Raw genomic sequence first — 15,560 nt, forward strand, 5'->3', positions numbered from 1 at the left:
GCTGCGGAAGGAAACACACACACATACAGACACACGCACACACACACACACACACACACACACACACACACACACAGAGGTTTGTAATTATATCTGTGGGGGCTCTCCATTAATCTCTATAAGGAAAACTCTAATCACAACACGACGACCTTAACCCCTACCCAGCCCTAACCTTAACCAAACAAAACCAAACAAAAGTAACCAAACCAAATATAAGGCAGTTTTATTTTTTTCTTGCAGTCACAGATCTTTTTGGGGACCTGAAAAATGGTTCCCACAACATCAAAAAAAAAAGGTTTTCATTACGTTGTGGGGGCCATTTGGTCCCCACTGAGCAATATAACCCTAATCCATATGCACACACACAACACCCATTTGTACTCATATCCTTGTGGGGACCATCCATTCACTTATATGGGCATAACTCTAATCCCAACAGTGATAACCTTAGCCCCCTCCCCCAAGATAACAGTCCTTTTGACATTTTTAGTTTTTTGATTGCAGTCTCAGATTTTTATAAAATTGAGTTTCCCCTTATTGTGCTGCCCACGACGTCAAAATAACAGGTTTTTATCAAAATGTGGGGACATTTGGTCCCTCCCCCCCCAGGCACCACGCTGGCTATTTAGTGCTATAGCTGGCTTCATAATATTCCCGCCTTCCTCCTCACAAACATACTAATGATTGCAGTAGCTGCTCCTGACTGGGACTCCAGTTACCAGGCCATGCCCACATAGCTGACTGTCATTGCGGTTAAAGAAAAATGATGCAATGACTATTGTTACATCAGCTAGTGGGAAAAGGGCTCTGACATCTGAGAAGCAGCAGCTCCTCCCTGTTCTAAGTGCTTGTCACATTTGCTAATGTTTCGCTTCTGTGGTCTGTGGTCTCTGTGCATTATGGTCAGTGGGCCCTTTTAGCTGGGCAGGTAGATTGCGGCTTCTGCCTTTAAACATGCTGCAGATTCCTTAATCCAGGTTACCATCAGCACAGGCTCTCGCTGGCCGGTAGCCTGTCACACATGCCGATACCAGATATGGCCTCATTGTTCCTCTAGGTCAGTGATTCCCAGTTTCTTCCTCTGGGACCTGCAGGCAGTCCATGTTTTTGCTCCTTCCCAGCTCCCAGGTGAGCAAAAACGTGGACCATCTGTGTGTCCAAGAGGACCGGGTTGGGAAACATTGCTTTAGGTTAATCTGGATAACAATGGCCTTGTACAGGTGCATAAGATTGTGCAGTCTTATGCAATTAACAGAGCTAATCATAAAACTCCGTTCTCAGCAATTAATACTGAGAAAGTGAGGACTATATCACTGAAGTCTCTGGGTATAAAATCCATTTTTCTATTAAGCACGTTTAACGTTTTTCTTTCTTTTAGAAAAAGGTGTTGTGAACACGCCGGCAGAGCACAAGCCTGGGAAGTCGAGCCCTGCCTTTAGTAAGTACTGTGAATGATAGTTGCCGTCCCACCACAGTGTCACTGCTGTGTGATGCCACACAGCGCCCCCTGCAGTGCAGTTTCTTTATGGAAAAGGCAATAAGGAATATGGAATAAGGCACTGGTACTTAAACTGCAAATGATGATGATAGTTTATTTTGCCATTTGTTCAAGTAAAAATGAATCGTTTCATTTTTGTATATCCATCTTATTCTCCTATGAGACACTCGTATACAAATGGGAGAGAGGCTTAGGTTCTGTGCACAGAATCAACCATTTATGCAACATCGCTGAAGCAATTAAAGGCTTAAGGACCCAATGGTGAAATCACGCTTGCCAGACATGGGATTTGACCCTGTGGCCTTCTGGTAATGGACACAAGTCAGACACTGCACATATAAAGATGCCTCAGAAAAGCAGATCAGGTCACATGTGGGTGTGGAGTATGGCTCTGAGGGCTAGGGGTGTGTGCCGACATCCAGAAGGTTGTGGGTTTAAATCCTAACGTTGGTGGATCAATCACATCCTTTACCCCCAACTACTCCAGGGTGTTCTCTGCCCCGACCTCACATGTGCCACATATATAGATGTGCAGGATGTGTATTAAATATGGGTGATTAATTTAACCCCGTTACCCTGCCCAGAATAACGAGCTGTAAAGTTTTCAGTGGTAGACAGGTAAAGAAAGCCAATCGGACACTGACTCTCATCCAGTTGTGTCACACCTATAAATCTCTCCCTCCCTTCCCTCCACTGTCCTTCCTCATTTTCCCCCCAGGTCCACATTTCGTAGCAGTGAACAACAAGAACGAAATAGTGGTGACGGACTTTCACAATCACTCTGTTAAGGTAAAGATGGTGACTCATTTGTATCACATATTTATACCATACATCATTGTTTATAAAAGTTTAAGTTATTATCCTACACCTGCTGTTCTTGCTTCTTTATATAGAACATATGAATATGAAATAGTGTGATTATGATTTCTTAATGAAATGTAATGTGCCTGACTCACCAGTCTTGATTTGCCAGGTGTTCAGTGCTGACGGGGAGTTCCTATTCAAGTTTGGTTCCCACGGCGAGGGGAATGGGCAATTCAATGCCCCCACAGGTGTAGCAGTCGATGGCAACGGGAACATCATTGTCGCAGACTGGGGGAACAGCAGAATACAGGTGAGCTGTGACAGACTGTCTGATATTTCATGGTGATTTCACTGCCTGTTCTGTGAAATTGCTTTTTCTTCTGATGGCGTACCGTCATGCTGAGGGAAATAGTTGCTCCCTATTGAAGTCATGACAGCAGTTCGGTGGCTTTTTAGTATGTTTATGTGTCCAGAAGGTTGCTGGTTCAAATCCTATGTCTCTCAGGGATATCACTGTTTTCCCCAAAAACTGCTCCAGGGTGCAGGAATATTGTATGACCCTGAACTTTGATCCCAAACTCCCCTTTCACACAGAGCAATACAGGAAACCCAAAGAACTCCTATGTGCTTTTCCAAATGCCAAATTAAGTATGATTATTTATCTTTTCTCCTTGGTATTGTTGCATGCTTAATGCATAAAAGGGAGCCCAGAAACTCCATAAGCAAATGCATAATCATCTGCAGTTGATGCGTATGTCACAGTAAGCAGCTAAACATTGATCTACGGAGGGTGCTACAGAGTTTTCCATGCAGAAATTGTCTGCTGCCGTGAGAAGATAAGAAACAGGGTCATGTCTGTATTTGCTCCAAAGCAACGAGATGATGGGTGCTGTCCTGGTAATGAAGTAATGAGTCAAAGTTCCCAGAATCTTTGCAAAGACAGAGTGACCTTGATTTTAGTGGAAATGCTGGTATGTAGCACTGAGCTGTGATGTTTCTCTTAGTTACTTGACTTACATTTTCAGAGCTAAATTTGCCCTTTCAAACCAGCTATGTTTAATTGACATTCTGCATTATTTATTATTTTTTTATTTCGCATCCCCCAGTTGCCTTTATTACCCAAATACATAAAATAAAATATTATTTTATATATAGTTTCAAATATAGTTAACTATTTGTTAGCTTTGCTCTGTGTGAGATATTGTACACATACATATTTCATATTTTTATTTTTCCACATCCATACATATGGGGTGGCACAGTGGTCCAGCAGTTTGCACCGTTGTCTCACACATCTGGGAGAAGGGTTTGAGTCCCTGCCGAGGCTCCATGTGTGGAGTTTGCATGTTCTCCCTTTGTCATCATGGGGTTTCCTGTATGTGCTCTGGTTCCATCCTACAGTCCAAAAACATGGTGAGGTTAATTGGAGTTACCCCATCCTGGGTTGTTCTCTGGCTTGCTCCTGTGAACCTGAATAGGACCAGTGACTACAGAAAATGAAAGGATATTTGCATGTATATTTTTAATGGCATGGATACATTAAATGCTAGATATCTGTGATAATAGACTGACTGATGATTACGGTGATATTAGTGAATACCATATTGTGTTTATCTTAACTAAAATAGATCGTTACAGGACCATTTGTGTAGATTTTTTTAAATAAGTGCTGTATGTTTTAGATCTAAATGCTATATATTTTTCTGAGGCTGGGAAACAAAGAGTTTAATAATTTTACAAGAGTTTGGTAACTTGCAACTGGTGCAACTAATTCTATCAGAAGTAGTTTCAAAACCAAATGATGACAGTAAATGAGAGGGTACTGTTTGTGTTCAGGTGTTCGACAGCTCAGGTTCCTTCCTGTCCTACATCAACACGAGCGCGGACCCCCTGTATGGGCCCCAGGGCCTGGCCCTCACGTCGGACGGGCACGTGGTGGTTGCAGACTCGGGGAACCACTGCTTCAAGGTCTACCGCTATCTGCAGTAGTGGAGCCCCATCCTTCCTGCAGTAGAGGAGCTCCACCCCTTCCTGCAGTAGAGGAGCCCTGCCCCTTCCTGTAGAAGTGGAGCCCCGCCCCTTCCTGCAGTAGAGGAGCCACGCCCTTTCCTGCAGTAGCGGTGCCCTTCCCCTTCCTGCAATTAAGGAGCCCTGCCCCCTTCCTGTAGTAGAGGAGCCCCACCCCTTCCTGCATTAGAGGAGTCCCGCCCCTTCCTGCAGTAGAAGAGCCCCACCCCTTCCTGCAGTAGAGGAGTCCCGCCCCTTCCTGCAGTAGAAGAGCCCCACCCCTTCCTGCAGTAGAGGATTCTTGCAGCAGAACAGCAGCATCCCTTCCTATTTTTCCTTCCCCGTGTTGCACATCAGAGATCGAGCTCCGGTTCTTGCCGGAAGGGGAAGAATAGTCGAATGACCCCCGCCTCACGGCACATGTGGGGCTGAAAACCAGCTGAGCGATGATTAGCTTGGCTCTCTACCATGCAGAACCAAGAAACTGACATCAAAGTGTTTCTAGAAATTTCTGGCCACCTGTCCCTACCAGGTGTAAACCAAGAAGCACTATCGAGTTCTGTTTTTTCACAGCACAGTGTTTTTCCAAATGTATTTACATCCAGCAGGAATATATCTTTATTTATTTGATTGTTTGTCCAGGTTCTGGAGGTCAAAGAGGCAAACTCACCCCTCACCTCAGATTCTGGGATGTGAGAATGACGGCGAGACGGCGCTTTGCTTCTCTGTCCTTTAATATTAATCACATCAAAAATATATCTGCCACAATAAGCCATCTTGCATATGACAGCAACACCATTTGTGCATTTAGTTTTATATCATATTTATATACATATTTTTGTGTATATTCTGTAAATGGAATTGTTTTCAGAAGCTCTGCATACATTTTTTTCTTTTTTCGCAGGCTGTTATCATACAAGCGTGATAGCATTTCTGCATTTCAAGCAGGTCTGGATTAACCCCGCAGGGGTAAAACGGCATTCTAAGAACTGCATATTATTTATTGCTGTTTATATGTGTGTATGTGTGTGTTCATGTGCATATGTGTTAATTTGAAAAAAGAAAAATATGAAGGTAATTGTTCTTAATTTATTTCATTTCTTTATCATTCTAAATTAATTTTTTTGTGACGTTGAGTTGCGTCGTATTCCTGCCAAACCGTAAGTACAAGCCTTTACGTAACACTGCTGGCTGTCAGTGGCTATAAGATATACCTGGAATAAACTGGAAGAAATGGACTTTACCCGAATTTGTTTGCCAAAATGACAAAATGGATTGTTGTACAACATAATTCGAGGTTCACTGAGGGGGGACTGTAACATACTGCAATATGTACATAAATATTACCAGTCATATCTGCATAGAATTAATACTGGGTGATTCATGGAAAACACAATTAATTTGCCAATATTTTCTTTCCATTGTCTTGATTTTTTACTCCATGTGCACTGGTAACTAGAACATTTGGTAGAACGTAAGCATTTTTAACAGCTTTGAGTGCCCCGTCCTTCAAAAGAATGGTGAGAGGTTGTCGTGATGATAGCATCACACTGCTATTGCTAGTGGTGACCCTTCAGAGATGCCGACTCACGTAGGCCTCCGACATTCTGCTGAGGAGATTTCATAGAAGAACAACAGGTTACACCCAAGTTAGAGAATAGTGATAAAATATCATAGAAGTTCACAAATGCATCTCACTTTTCTTACTGTACATTATTACACTGGGGTGCAAAAATGTTCAATATCACAATAACGATTAGCACCTGGTTTTCATAATTGTTTTAGTCTGTTTTCTAGATTACTGAAAAAATGGCTACAGTGTCTGACTTTAGCTTTAGGTGAGAAGGACACGACCTCTGTTAGATAGATGCACAGTAGGAGCCCCATCACAGAAGGAACCAGCTTCTCTAGCTGCCCTCTAGTCACCTCCAACATAGAATCGAGATTTCAGCCGATACGAAGACTCACGCCTCCAACAGCGTCTGACGTTTCCGCTAGAATCGGAATCGAGCGTACGGACGAACAGCCCCTCCGGCAGAGACCTCTCCCCTTACACATCTTCATGTTTGTGTTTTGGCATTTTTGCATCATGTTCATTTGTATTATTTGCTCTGTACATACAGCGTGTGACTTATCACATTCTCGAGACGTTGTCCCGCTATAAAAAGTCATATCTATGAATTACTCATTATCTTAATTTTGTAAATAAACAATGGGACCTACATTTAAAAACTAGAGACTGTAATTTGGGGCAGTAACTGCTAAGGTTGCAATTGGATTACAGGGACATTGTGCACTTTATAATGTTTTTAACTCTCAAAAATGATTAGCCTTGGTTGAAGGCCTTCCACCACCCTTTCTGGATCCTGGATGAGGGCATGTTTGTGATGTAACTGCACTCTCTCACGTTTTCCACAAGCAGCTCTGCTAGTGTTCGGACATTATAACCAGTTTGAAAACTGAGTGATTTCAGGCAAAAATCTGGTTGGAAATCAGAGACAGTCGCGCTGAGAACCTGTAATCCACCGTCTTTGAGGGCGAGGAGTTGCTGGAGGGTCCGCTACCACCTCGAGGGTCATTATGTCAAGAATTTAATGGTTTCTCCATCTTTCTATCTCTGTTCTGTTGGTATCTCCACAGTAGACCCTCCGGCAACCACTGCACAATTACCAGCACTGGGAAACAGTAAAGTAGGGTTTTAAAAAATATTTCATTATTTCCAGTTGTCTTTGTGTGTGTGTGTGTGTGTGTCTGTATATATACACACACACACACACACACATACATTCACACACCCTACATGAAGGTAAGAGCTGCCATTTCATTGAAGCACTGTCCTTATTATATCTGTAATATTTCGGTGCTCCACTCCTGTGACATGACGAACCGCAATTGTTTCTTCTCGTTATTCTGTCGACACGCCGCTCTTGAGCCTTTATAGCTTTCGGACCGTTAATAAAAGCACACAATGCTTAACGAAGCAGCATGTTTATTTACTCCCGCCTATACTGGTATTGCTGTATCACAAAGGTAGCCTTTAGCGAGCCGAAGGAATGAGTTAGCATTTGACCGGTTAGCAGAGATATCCGGTTTGTTAGGCCCTTATGCATCTCGAGATCAGTCCCTACACTGATTCAACTCGTACTGCAGCAGGAAGTCTTGAAGGAGCTGGCAGGCTTTGCGATTCTTTGAGGCCTTGCATCGCCACTCCTCCGGGATCTCCTCCATCCACATGTCATGGCTAAGGACGTAATGATAGCTGAAACACAGAAAGACGTTCATGCTTTACTCACACCTCCTGGTTCTTACATCATGTGCCCCAGATGTCTCAGATGGTACATGCTTTGATATCGACCACAAAGAATTGTAAACTTATGTGGCTGTAGCCCAGGTTTCTGAACTTACTTTCCATTGGCATCTTGCACATCGGAGATGGTTCCATCTTTACCCATGACCAAGTACTTGGCGTTATCCTTCATTTTAAAATTGTTACAACTCTTTCTGTGAATCATTTCACGCATATTTCCATTTAGGATTAAGTCATCTTTACCTTAAACCGAAAAGAGAGAGTAATTAGCCATTGGGTATGCCAGATAATCCATGTAACACTATGAGTTAAGACAGGATTTATAAGATACCATTTCAATTAAAAAGACATGAATTTCACTTTTGCACTGTGTGCTGATTGGTCAGTGTCCTATAATCATGCATGTATCACGGAATCAATCAATCAAGGAAACTAACCAGTAAAAGCACAAAAAGAACTGAACTAATTAGCCAAGTACAGGAGCCTTTCAGTTTTAAAGTATTTTATAGGACCTGAATTATCTCAAAGTGTGTTCTCTGATGTGACCACCGTAATTATCCTATTAGCCAGACAATAAATGCTGTTCATTAGATGACTTGGGCTGTGGGTTCATTTTATAATTTGTTAATATTTTGTCTCTCATTCATTTTTATGGAAGCCAATGTGAAAAGTGTAAGACGTCTTTATTGTGACAGATTAGCTTTTCACAAATTGGGACAGGAGGTGGCGGATGTGAAGTAGAAATTTGATTGCTCTCATGAGATAAAAAGTAGAAAGTAGAGTAAAAGTGAAGTACATGAAGAATGTAGGAGGCTACCCACCGGACTGAAGGACACTGTCAATTATCACGGTGTAATACTGAAAGACCCCGTCATCTTTGGATTTGTTGACCTTGACAACATAGACTGTGAAGAAGAAAGAAGTCAATTCAAAAACAGTAAGAATAAGGTCTTCTTATGCGGGAGAGTGAAGACAATATGAGTATTTTTGCTGTAACTATTGGTATGTGTCATGAAAAGATTAATATAGAATATCTTACTTTTCTGTACTTTACCATTTTACAATAACAGCACCAGGTCTGCTCTACACAGATCCACAGAATGCAAATGCTAACATACATAGGGGCTGAGGAGCTTGTCTCACCATAGTCCACGATGGGAGCGAAACAGGCGTAGTTGACTCGAGTGCTCCTCTCCATATTCTTACTGTAAGTAACCTTCATTTTCGGGCAGTAACCTGAAAGAGAGAGAGAGAGAGAGAGAGAGAGAGAGAGAGAGAGAGAGAGAGAGAGAGAGAGAGAGAGAGAGAGAGAGAGAGAAAAGCCTTTTATGTGTTCTTTATAAAATATGAAGTATATTTAAGAAAAAATGCTTTGAACTTGTATAATGTATTCAAAAATGTCCATGAGAGAAAATATCCGGGCCTGTTTACTGGGAGTGGATGAGATGATTTGCAGCCCCCTAGTGGAGAGTGTTGGAACATACCCTCTGCACAAGCACACACGTCATCTTTACATAGTTTGGAGATCATGGTGCTCTTTGTGGGGGGGCTGTAGAAGATGCTGCATCTCCTGTCTAGATGAAGGAATCAAAGTCAATCATGATTATACTTTTCTTTTCTTAGCAGCAGCTGTTATACAGTACAAACACAATCAAATGTGTTATCATCTCAGCTTTTTATACATGTGGATATTTCAATGAGGCAGTGTTAGTTTGCTCAGCGACACGCCAGCAAGGTCATTACTCAGACCTGGGCCAGCGACCCTTTGGCCGCACAGCTGAATTATCACTGCCCACGCTGCCCCCTAGTGGCAACCGGTGGTAGTGAGTGTCACTGTGACCGAGCGCATTCTGCTCACCTGGGTTGTAGTAGTCATAGATGACAGCACTGGCTGGCTGCACCAAACCAATGGGCGTCACCTGTTTGGCTTCAAAACCCACACAGCCTTCATTCTCTGTGAGCTAAAAATGCAGCAGCAGATATTTCATTATACACTTCATGGAAATATCAGTCATAACGATAGTCGGATTGCACATATATAACCGAGAAATATAATCCCAAACAGGGACATCATCAAGTCTGTGTCAGGGGGGCTTTATCCCCCATAAAATGATTTTTAACCCCCCTCCCTCAAATAAATGTGCATTCATTGGCTTATGTCATAAATAGCTTTTTTTTTTTTTTTTACTAATACATGATTGTTCATCCAGTTATTGATTTAGAGCAAGTTTGTGATCATGGTTAAAACATACAGTTCTTCAGAAATTTTCAGTTTGGCAAAAAAAAATAAATCCTATAGATACAACGACAAAGAAAGAGTGAAGGTGGAGCGGAACGAGAGTTCATACCTTGTTGAAGTAGAGATACACCTTATTTGGCCCCAAATCGTAATGGTCGATATATTTCTCTGTTCCGCTTATGAGCTAGAATATGCAGAACCATACATAATGTTAGTGCACCTGAAGGTCCAAATGTTAATCGTGAATGAAATAAAATTTAATTCCGTTCTTACTTCGCCAAGGTGTTTTAAATTCGGTTGTAATCCACTGAGCAGGGATATATCTACCACGGCCATTCCTGTGGAGTTTCCTGTTTTCCTGTTATGGAGCAGAGGGAGTGTGCAGTGTGAGTTGCAGTGTGAGTTGCAGTGCCTGGGTGAAAAAGCCAGTATGGCAGCACGACCCCTGAGCTACGACTCCCCATGACTCCCCATGACTCCCCCTGACTCACCTCGCACACACCGTGTACAGGACTGTGTTCTCCTTTGTCTCGGCCTGGGGGGCGTGCCGCTTTCTCCGAGATCGGAGGTCGAACCATTCGATCCTGCTCAGGGTTTGGTCGTCCTGGTCCTGCATCTTCTCGTGCTCCCCGATGGAATCCTCATCCTCGTAGTTATAGTAATCGTCCAGACTGTCATATTCCTCGTTGTCTGCAACAGCAGCCCCCTTTGTTATATCCAGCCCCTCTACTTACTCTACCAGTAAAAACTTTTTGCACACCCTGAGAAACATCTTACATACACTCAATATTCTTTGCTAACAAATAAACTTACAGTATGTTAACCATTTGAGAACCTTCATTAGCCAGAAAATGTCATATCTTTGATTAATCAAAGTAACCTCCTCCAGTAGTTATAACAGCGGAGAAAATTCAAGGCATTCTATCTACAATAGACATTAAATACTGCTCTGTTTCATGGGTTGAAATAGTTAACTAGTGCATTTAAAGTTAAATGACAGCCTAGAATCTGACTTTGCAATCACCACACAGCCAGGTAACAGGACGTCAGATATACACTGTTAATACTATTTTCATGTTATGAATTAAACTTTTTTTTTATTTGATTTATATTTTCATTTATAGATGAAAACTTTCCGAGGCTTAACAAGAATAAAACAATCTGCAGTTTATGAAATAAATGGAAAACTGGTAAAGAACACCTATGGTGTGGAAAAACTATTGGCTGATAGTGTATAAGCAGACTTTGGGGGCAGGTCTTCAGCCATACAGACAGAACGTCTTAGAACTTCTGCTTAATTCAGAAAATATATTGCGGATTTATTGGTTTTATGACAAAATCATTATTTCATTCATCTGATTACATAAAATATACATCACATCACAAACAACCAGTAGTTTTAAGTGAAACATTCATTTCAAATAGTAATAAATTGAAACTTAAATCCATCCATCCATGCATTTTCCAAACCGCTTATCCTACGGGGTCGCGGGGGGTCCGGAGCCTATCCCGGAAGCAATGGGCACGAGGCAGAGAACAACCCAGGATGGGGGGCCAGCCCATCGCAGGGCACACTCACACACCATCCACTCACACATGCAATTTAGCAAGTCCAATTAGCCTCAGCATGTTTTTGGACTGTGGGGGGAAACTGGAGTACCCAGAGGAAACACCACGACGACATGGGGAGAACATGCAGACTCCACACACATGTAACCCAGGCGGAGACTCAAACCTGGGTCCCAGAGGTGTGAGGCAACAGTGCTAACCACTGCACCACCATGCCGCCCCCTAAAACTTAAATCATAGTCCAAAAAGAGCTGTTCTGAGTTAACATGTTCATTGACGATCAGTCGCATTGGGTGCTTTTTAAAAAGTGAGTCCTTTGCAATAATGTAAACCACCAAACATTCGTGTTTTCACAAATGCAGCCCACACTGCCCACTCCGTCTGCTCCATAACATGTCATTTGTGAATACAATTGTAATTCAAAGCAAAATGGGAAAAACAGAATTGAATTAGTCAAACAAGTTATGACACTTAATAAAAAGGAAATGTCTGTGTGGAAGATATGTGCTGATATGTTAAACATCGCTTGTCATTGGACTTAATGTTAAGTGAGCATCCCAAGAATTTTTGTGAGCACTGTAGTTTAAGAAGACTTTCCTGTATCTAATTATGACTTTGGTTTGGAGGTATACTTATTCATAGCTTCCAGTAGGTCTTTTGGAAGGTGCATACGGAAATATCTTACTTTGGTACTTTAAGTCTCTTTCCAGGGTGACATTCAGATGATAAAAATCACAATAGGAGCTGATTCCCTCCATTGTTCTGAAAGTTTGCACAACCTATTATAAAAAACATTGAGAAGAAAATTAGTACATAGATAATGGTTATGCAGTTATTGCAGATAATTTAGCAGATAACGGTTATGCAGTTATTGCAGATAATTTGGCAGATAACGGTCTATGAGGCTGCATTCTTAGAAAGTGTATAATGTGACTATACACTAATTAAAATTCTTAAGGAAAAAAAAACACGTCCTTACTGACAAAGTGCCGGTTCCTTTCCCTCTCAGATTGACTTGGATTGCATTTCCAGGTTCAACCTGCATAAAGGAAAAAGTGTCCAAGAAAAACTGCAATGATAATTGCTAAATAATAATATTGGCAAAATGCATTTTTTAGTTCTTAAAAGCAAAATACAGGCAGCCCCCAGGTTACGAATGAGATCTGTTCTCTAATTCTAAGTCGGAAAAATAATTTAATTATACAGGATATGGCATATATACGGTACTGTACTGCACCTCAACCCGGCAAACTGCTGAAGCCACGCATGTTTTCCTGCGTGTCACAAAGAAGCGCTTGTATTCGTTATTACAAACCATTGTATTTGAAACAATCTTTTACAAAATAGGCTTTATGGTAGTCCATTCGTAAATACGACTTGTGTTAAGATGGATGTTCTTAACCCAGGGATGGCCTGTACTTCTGTGCTGAATGAACACAGCTGAAACTAGATCCAAGCCAAGGATCCGTTGGTCTCGGTACGACGTCATGGCTGTTGTCCTGTCGTGACTAGCGAGTGTGCAGCAACTTCAAGCAGAGTGCCACTTACGGGGCAGGCTCACCTGGAATGCAGGTGCAGTTAGGGCATTCGAGCTAGCAAGATGGACGACCTTCTTCTTCCCTGATGGAAAGCAGAACTCCACGTTCATGTCCAGCTGCTGTACATCATTATTTACTGTGCTGTAAGTGGAGAGAGCTTCCAGAGCTACAACGGTGTCCTGGCAACCAGAGAGGAAGAGCAGCTGGTTCATCTCGACTCATTTTGGGAGTAATAACCAGAGGTGGAGATTTCAGGTCCAGTGAGTAAAAATCCAGAGCAAGATTTTGTTTCAACTAACCAGTTGAGTACTCTGTGATTGTGACTCTTTATACCGAAGTGGTTGGTTGAAAAAAAATCTTGGTCTGGATTTTTATTCACTGAACCTGAAATCTTTCCCATCGATAACTGACGATGTACTACAGGGTCACTGTGAGCCTGGTGCCTGTCCCGGGAAGCACAGGACATGAGGCAGGGGGCGCCCTGGAATGGGATGGCGGTCCATCACAGGATGCACACTCAACACAACATAACATAACAAAGACACGACAGACAGGCTCCACACACACAAACCCCCAGCCTCAGAGCTACAGGGCCACAATGTCGTCCACTGAACCACAGGTGATCACTACACTGAATTTGCGGAAGTTTCAGATGCAACGTCTGCAGGTGTCTGAGAACAGCACAGCCTGCCCTGCCGACGCAGATAGTGCGGGCCATACCTGTGTGGAGCGAAACCCTCCCCCGTACTGGCGCTGCTCAGTGAGCCACCGGGCGATGCGCGTGCCGAACTGTGCGTCGTCCCCAAGCAGTGTCTGTAAGAGGGCATACGCCGTGGTTTCTATGGAGATGGAATCAGCCTGGGGGACACTGGCGGCTTTCCTCTCCCCGCTCAGCCGGAGCTCCTCGCTGGCGTTCCAGTGGCACATGTCTTTTCCGGATGCAGAAATGGAGAGGCAGACATTTCACACAAGGTCTCCGTATGCATAATACATCCTGCCTGTTTTTTCTTCCTACTCAACTCACCCAGTGCCTTAATGGTACTTCTACAGACATGAAAGGTATACATGTCTACCTTTATGTGTGTGCTTTGTGTGAGGAAATCCTTCATTTGAATGAATAACACAGACATCTTTGGAGCAGTAGAGCTACTTGTATGGCCCACAACTGGTTCCACCTTGCTTAAATCATTATGGGAATGCAGCAGGATTGTTTTACATCCATATCTAGACTTCTGCAACAATACGGATTATTACAAAATGCAGGTGCTATTATATAAGTAAGTGAAAATTTTGTCGAGTTATTACATGATGTGGTATTCTTACATAATGCATAATACCTCTCTTCCCTAAACCATATTGCCTCCTTTGTCTTTACTCTCATCCATGTTCCTTTTATGATACCTTCTATCCCCTTTCTAAATGCTTCGCTTGACTCCCCCAAACACGCCCCCTCCAAATGCAGGATAAAGGGTGTTGCACTGACTGTCAGCACATGTAGCCATAGAGCGTAGCTTCCTCTGGGCTCGTGCCGCCGCTGCACTCTGGGCGTTGGAGAGCGTGAGGGCGTAGGCCGTGATGGCCACAGCAAAGGGCCTCTGCAGCGAGTCCAGCTTCTCCGACAGGTACCTCTCCGCCTTTATCATCGCCATCCTCTGCATAGTGGAGAACCAACGACCGGAAAGGCAAAATCACCACGAATAGCAGCAGCAGCTGAATACGCTCATAAAGCAAACGCAAACCTCGTCATGGGTGAGTTAAGGAGAATGCTTACCGTAAATGTACTCTCCGCGTTTTGCACGATGGAGTAAATCGGTAGAGAGTTTTGCAAGGTCACCAACACGAATGATGTCAAGGACACATCTCCCTCGAACCCACCGACTCCACCCTGAAAGGGAAGATTACACGGGAGGAGAACTAACTGTTATTAAACCGTTTAGCTATCCTCTCCGATTAAATAATGCCCCTGGTCCTGGGAAAAAGGACGTACCACTTTTCTTAAAGCACCCATGTATAATGCATTACAGATCCGTTCACAATGCATTATAATGGCTTATACTTCATAGAGCTTCATAGAGCATTAATGATGCATAATAAACATGACTTTAATGTGTTATGCCTTTTTATAGCTATAGCTGTGTTTATAATGCTTTATGAATGCATTAAAGTGTTACAAAATGGATTTAGCATTAGACAAAAACAAAAAAGCAAAAAAGAAATGAATAATGTAGCTTTTCCTGGTTGAAATGTGACAGCAGATTACTCCATGTAAAGCAGAGCAATGGTGTTTACCTGCATGTTCCGATCGTAGACTGGGTTAGGGTCATTGAATGCTCCATTCTCCAGCTGCTTTGACACCAGATAAGAGATGGACTCCAGGATGTAGCTGTACTCCACATTTATAAGGGGTCTGCATCGAATCAGCTCTTTGGCTATGAATGCAGTCAGCCTGCAAAGCAGTCAAAGGGAGATGGAGGTCATGGGTAGGACCCAAGCCTGTCCAATCACGAGTTAGCTCACCCCAAAGCAGGGCACAAGCCAACCAATCACAGCTTTTTAATTATTGCAAACAGGAAAGAAGCAAACCTTTTCACCAAATCT

At 42.7% G+C, this 15,560-nt stretch overlaps 2 protein-coding genes across 5 annotated transcripts in view; one reads left to right on the top strand and one right to left on the bottom strand.

The window, feature by feature from the left end:
* LOC125711464 (tripartite motif-containing protein 3-like) overlaps positions 1-7,285 on the top strand; it is a 26,951-nt gene extending 19,666 nt beyond the window's left edge. For all 4 annotated transcript variants that reach the window (XM_048980359.1, XM_048980358.1, XM_048980360.1 and 1 more), the window contains 4 exons: positions 1,379-1,438; positions 2,217-2,287; positions 2,472-2,612; positions 4,139-7,285. In XM_048980359.1, the coding sequence (XP_048836316.1) occupies positions 1,379-1,438; positions 2,217-2,287; positions 2,472-2,612; positions 4,139-4,291 (425 nt within the window). In that variant the 3' untranslated portion in view covers positions 4,292-7,285. The remainder of the gene's footprint in view (positions 1-1,378; positions 1,439-2,216; positions 2,288-2,471; positions 2,613-4,138) is intronic.
* c4 (complement component 4) overlaps positions 7,282-15,560 on the bottom strand; it is a 23,015-nt gene continuing 14,736 nt past the window's right edge. Inside the window, exons 27-42 of the mRNA XM_048980356.1 lie at positions 15,252-15,408; positions 14,734-14,847; positions 14,446-14,614; positions 13,683-13,891; positions 12,986-13,141; positions 12,404-12,463; positions 12,110-12,203; positions 10,347-10,545; positions 10,129-10,213; positions 9,965-10,039; positions 9,475-9,577; positions 9,101-9,190; positions 8,760-8,852; positions 8,438-8,521; positions 7,715-7,859; positions 7,282-7,568 (exon numbers count right to left, since the gene is read on the bottom strand). Coding sequence (XP_048836313.1) covers positions 7,427-7,568; positions 7,715-7,859; positions 8,438-8,521; positions 8,760-8,852; positions 9,101-9,190; positions 9,475-9,577; positions 9,965-10,039; positions 10,129-10,213; positions 10,347-10,545; positions 12,110-12,203; positions 12,404-12,463; positions 12,986-13,141; positions 13,683-13,891; positions 14,446-14,614; positions 14,734-14,847; positions 15,252-15,408 — 1,975 coding nt within the window. The 3' untranslated portion in view covers positions 7,282-7,426. The remainder of the gene's footprint in view (positions 7,569-7,714; positions 7,860-8,437; positions 8,522-8,759; positions 8,853-9,100; positions 9,191-9,474; positions 9,578-9,964; positions 10,040-10,128; positions 10,214-10,346; positions 10,546-12,109; positions 12,204-12,403; positions 12,464-12,985; positions 13,142-13,682; positions 13,892-14,445; positions 14,615-14,733; positions 14,848-15,251; positions 15,409-15,560) is intronic.

This window comes from Brienomyrus brachyistius, chromosome 17 (genome assembly GCF_023856365.1).
Source record: "Brienomyrus brachyistius isolate T26 chromosome 17, BBRACH_0.4, whole genome shotgun sequence".
In the NCBI taxonomy this organism is placed as follows: Eukaryota; Metazoa; Chordata; class Actinopteri; order Osteoglossiformes; family Mormyridae; genus Brienomyrus; species Brienomyrus brachyistius.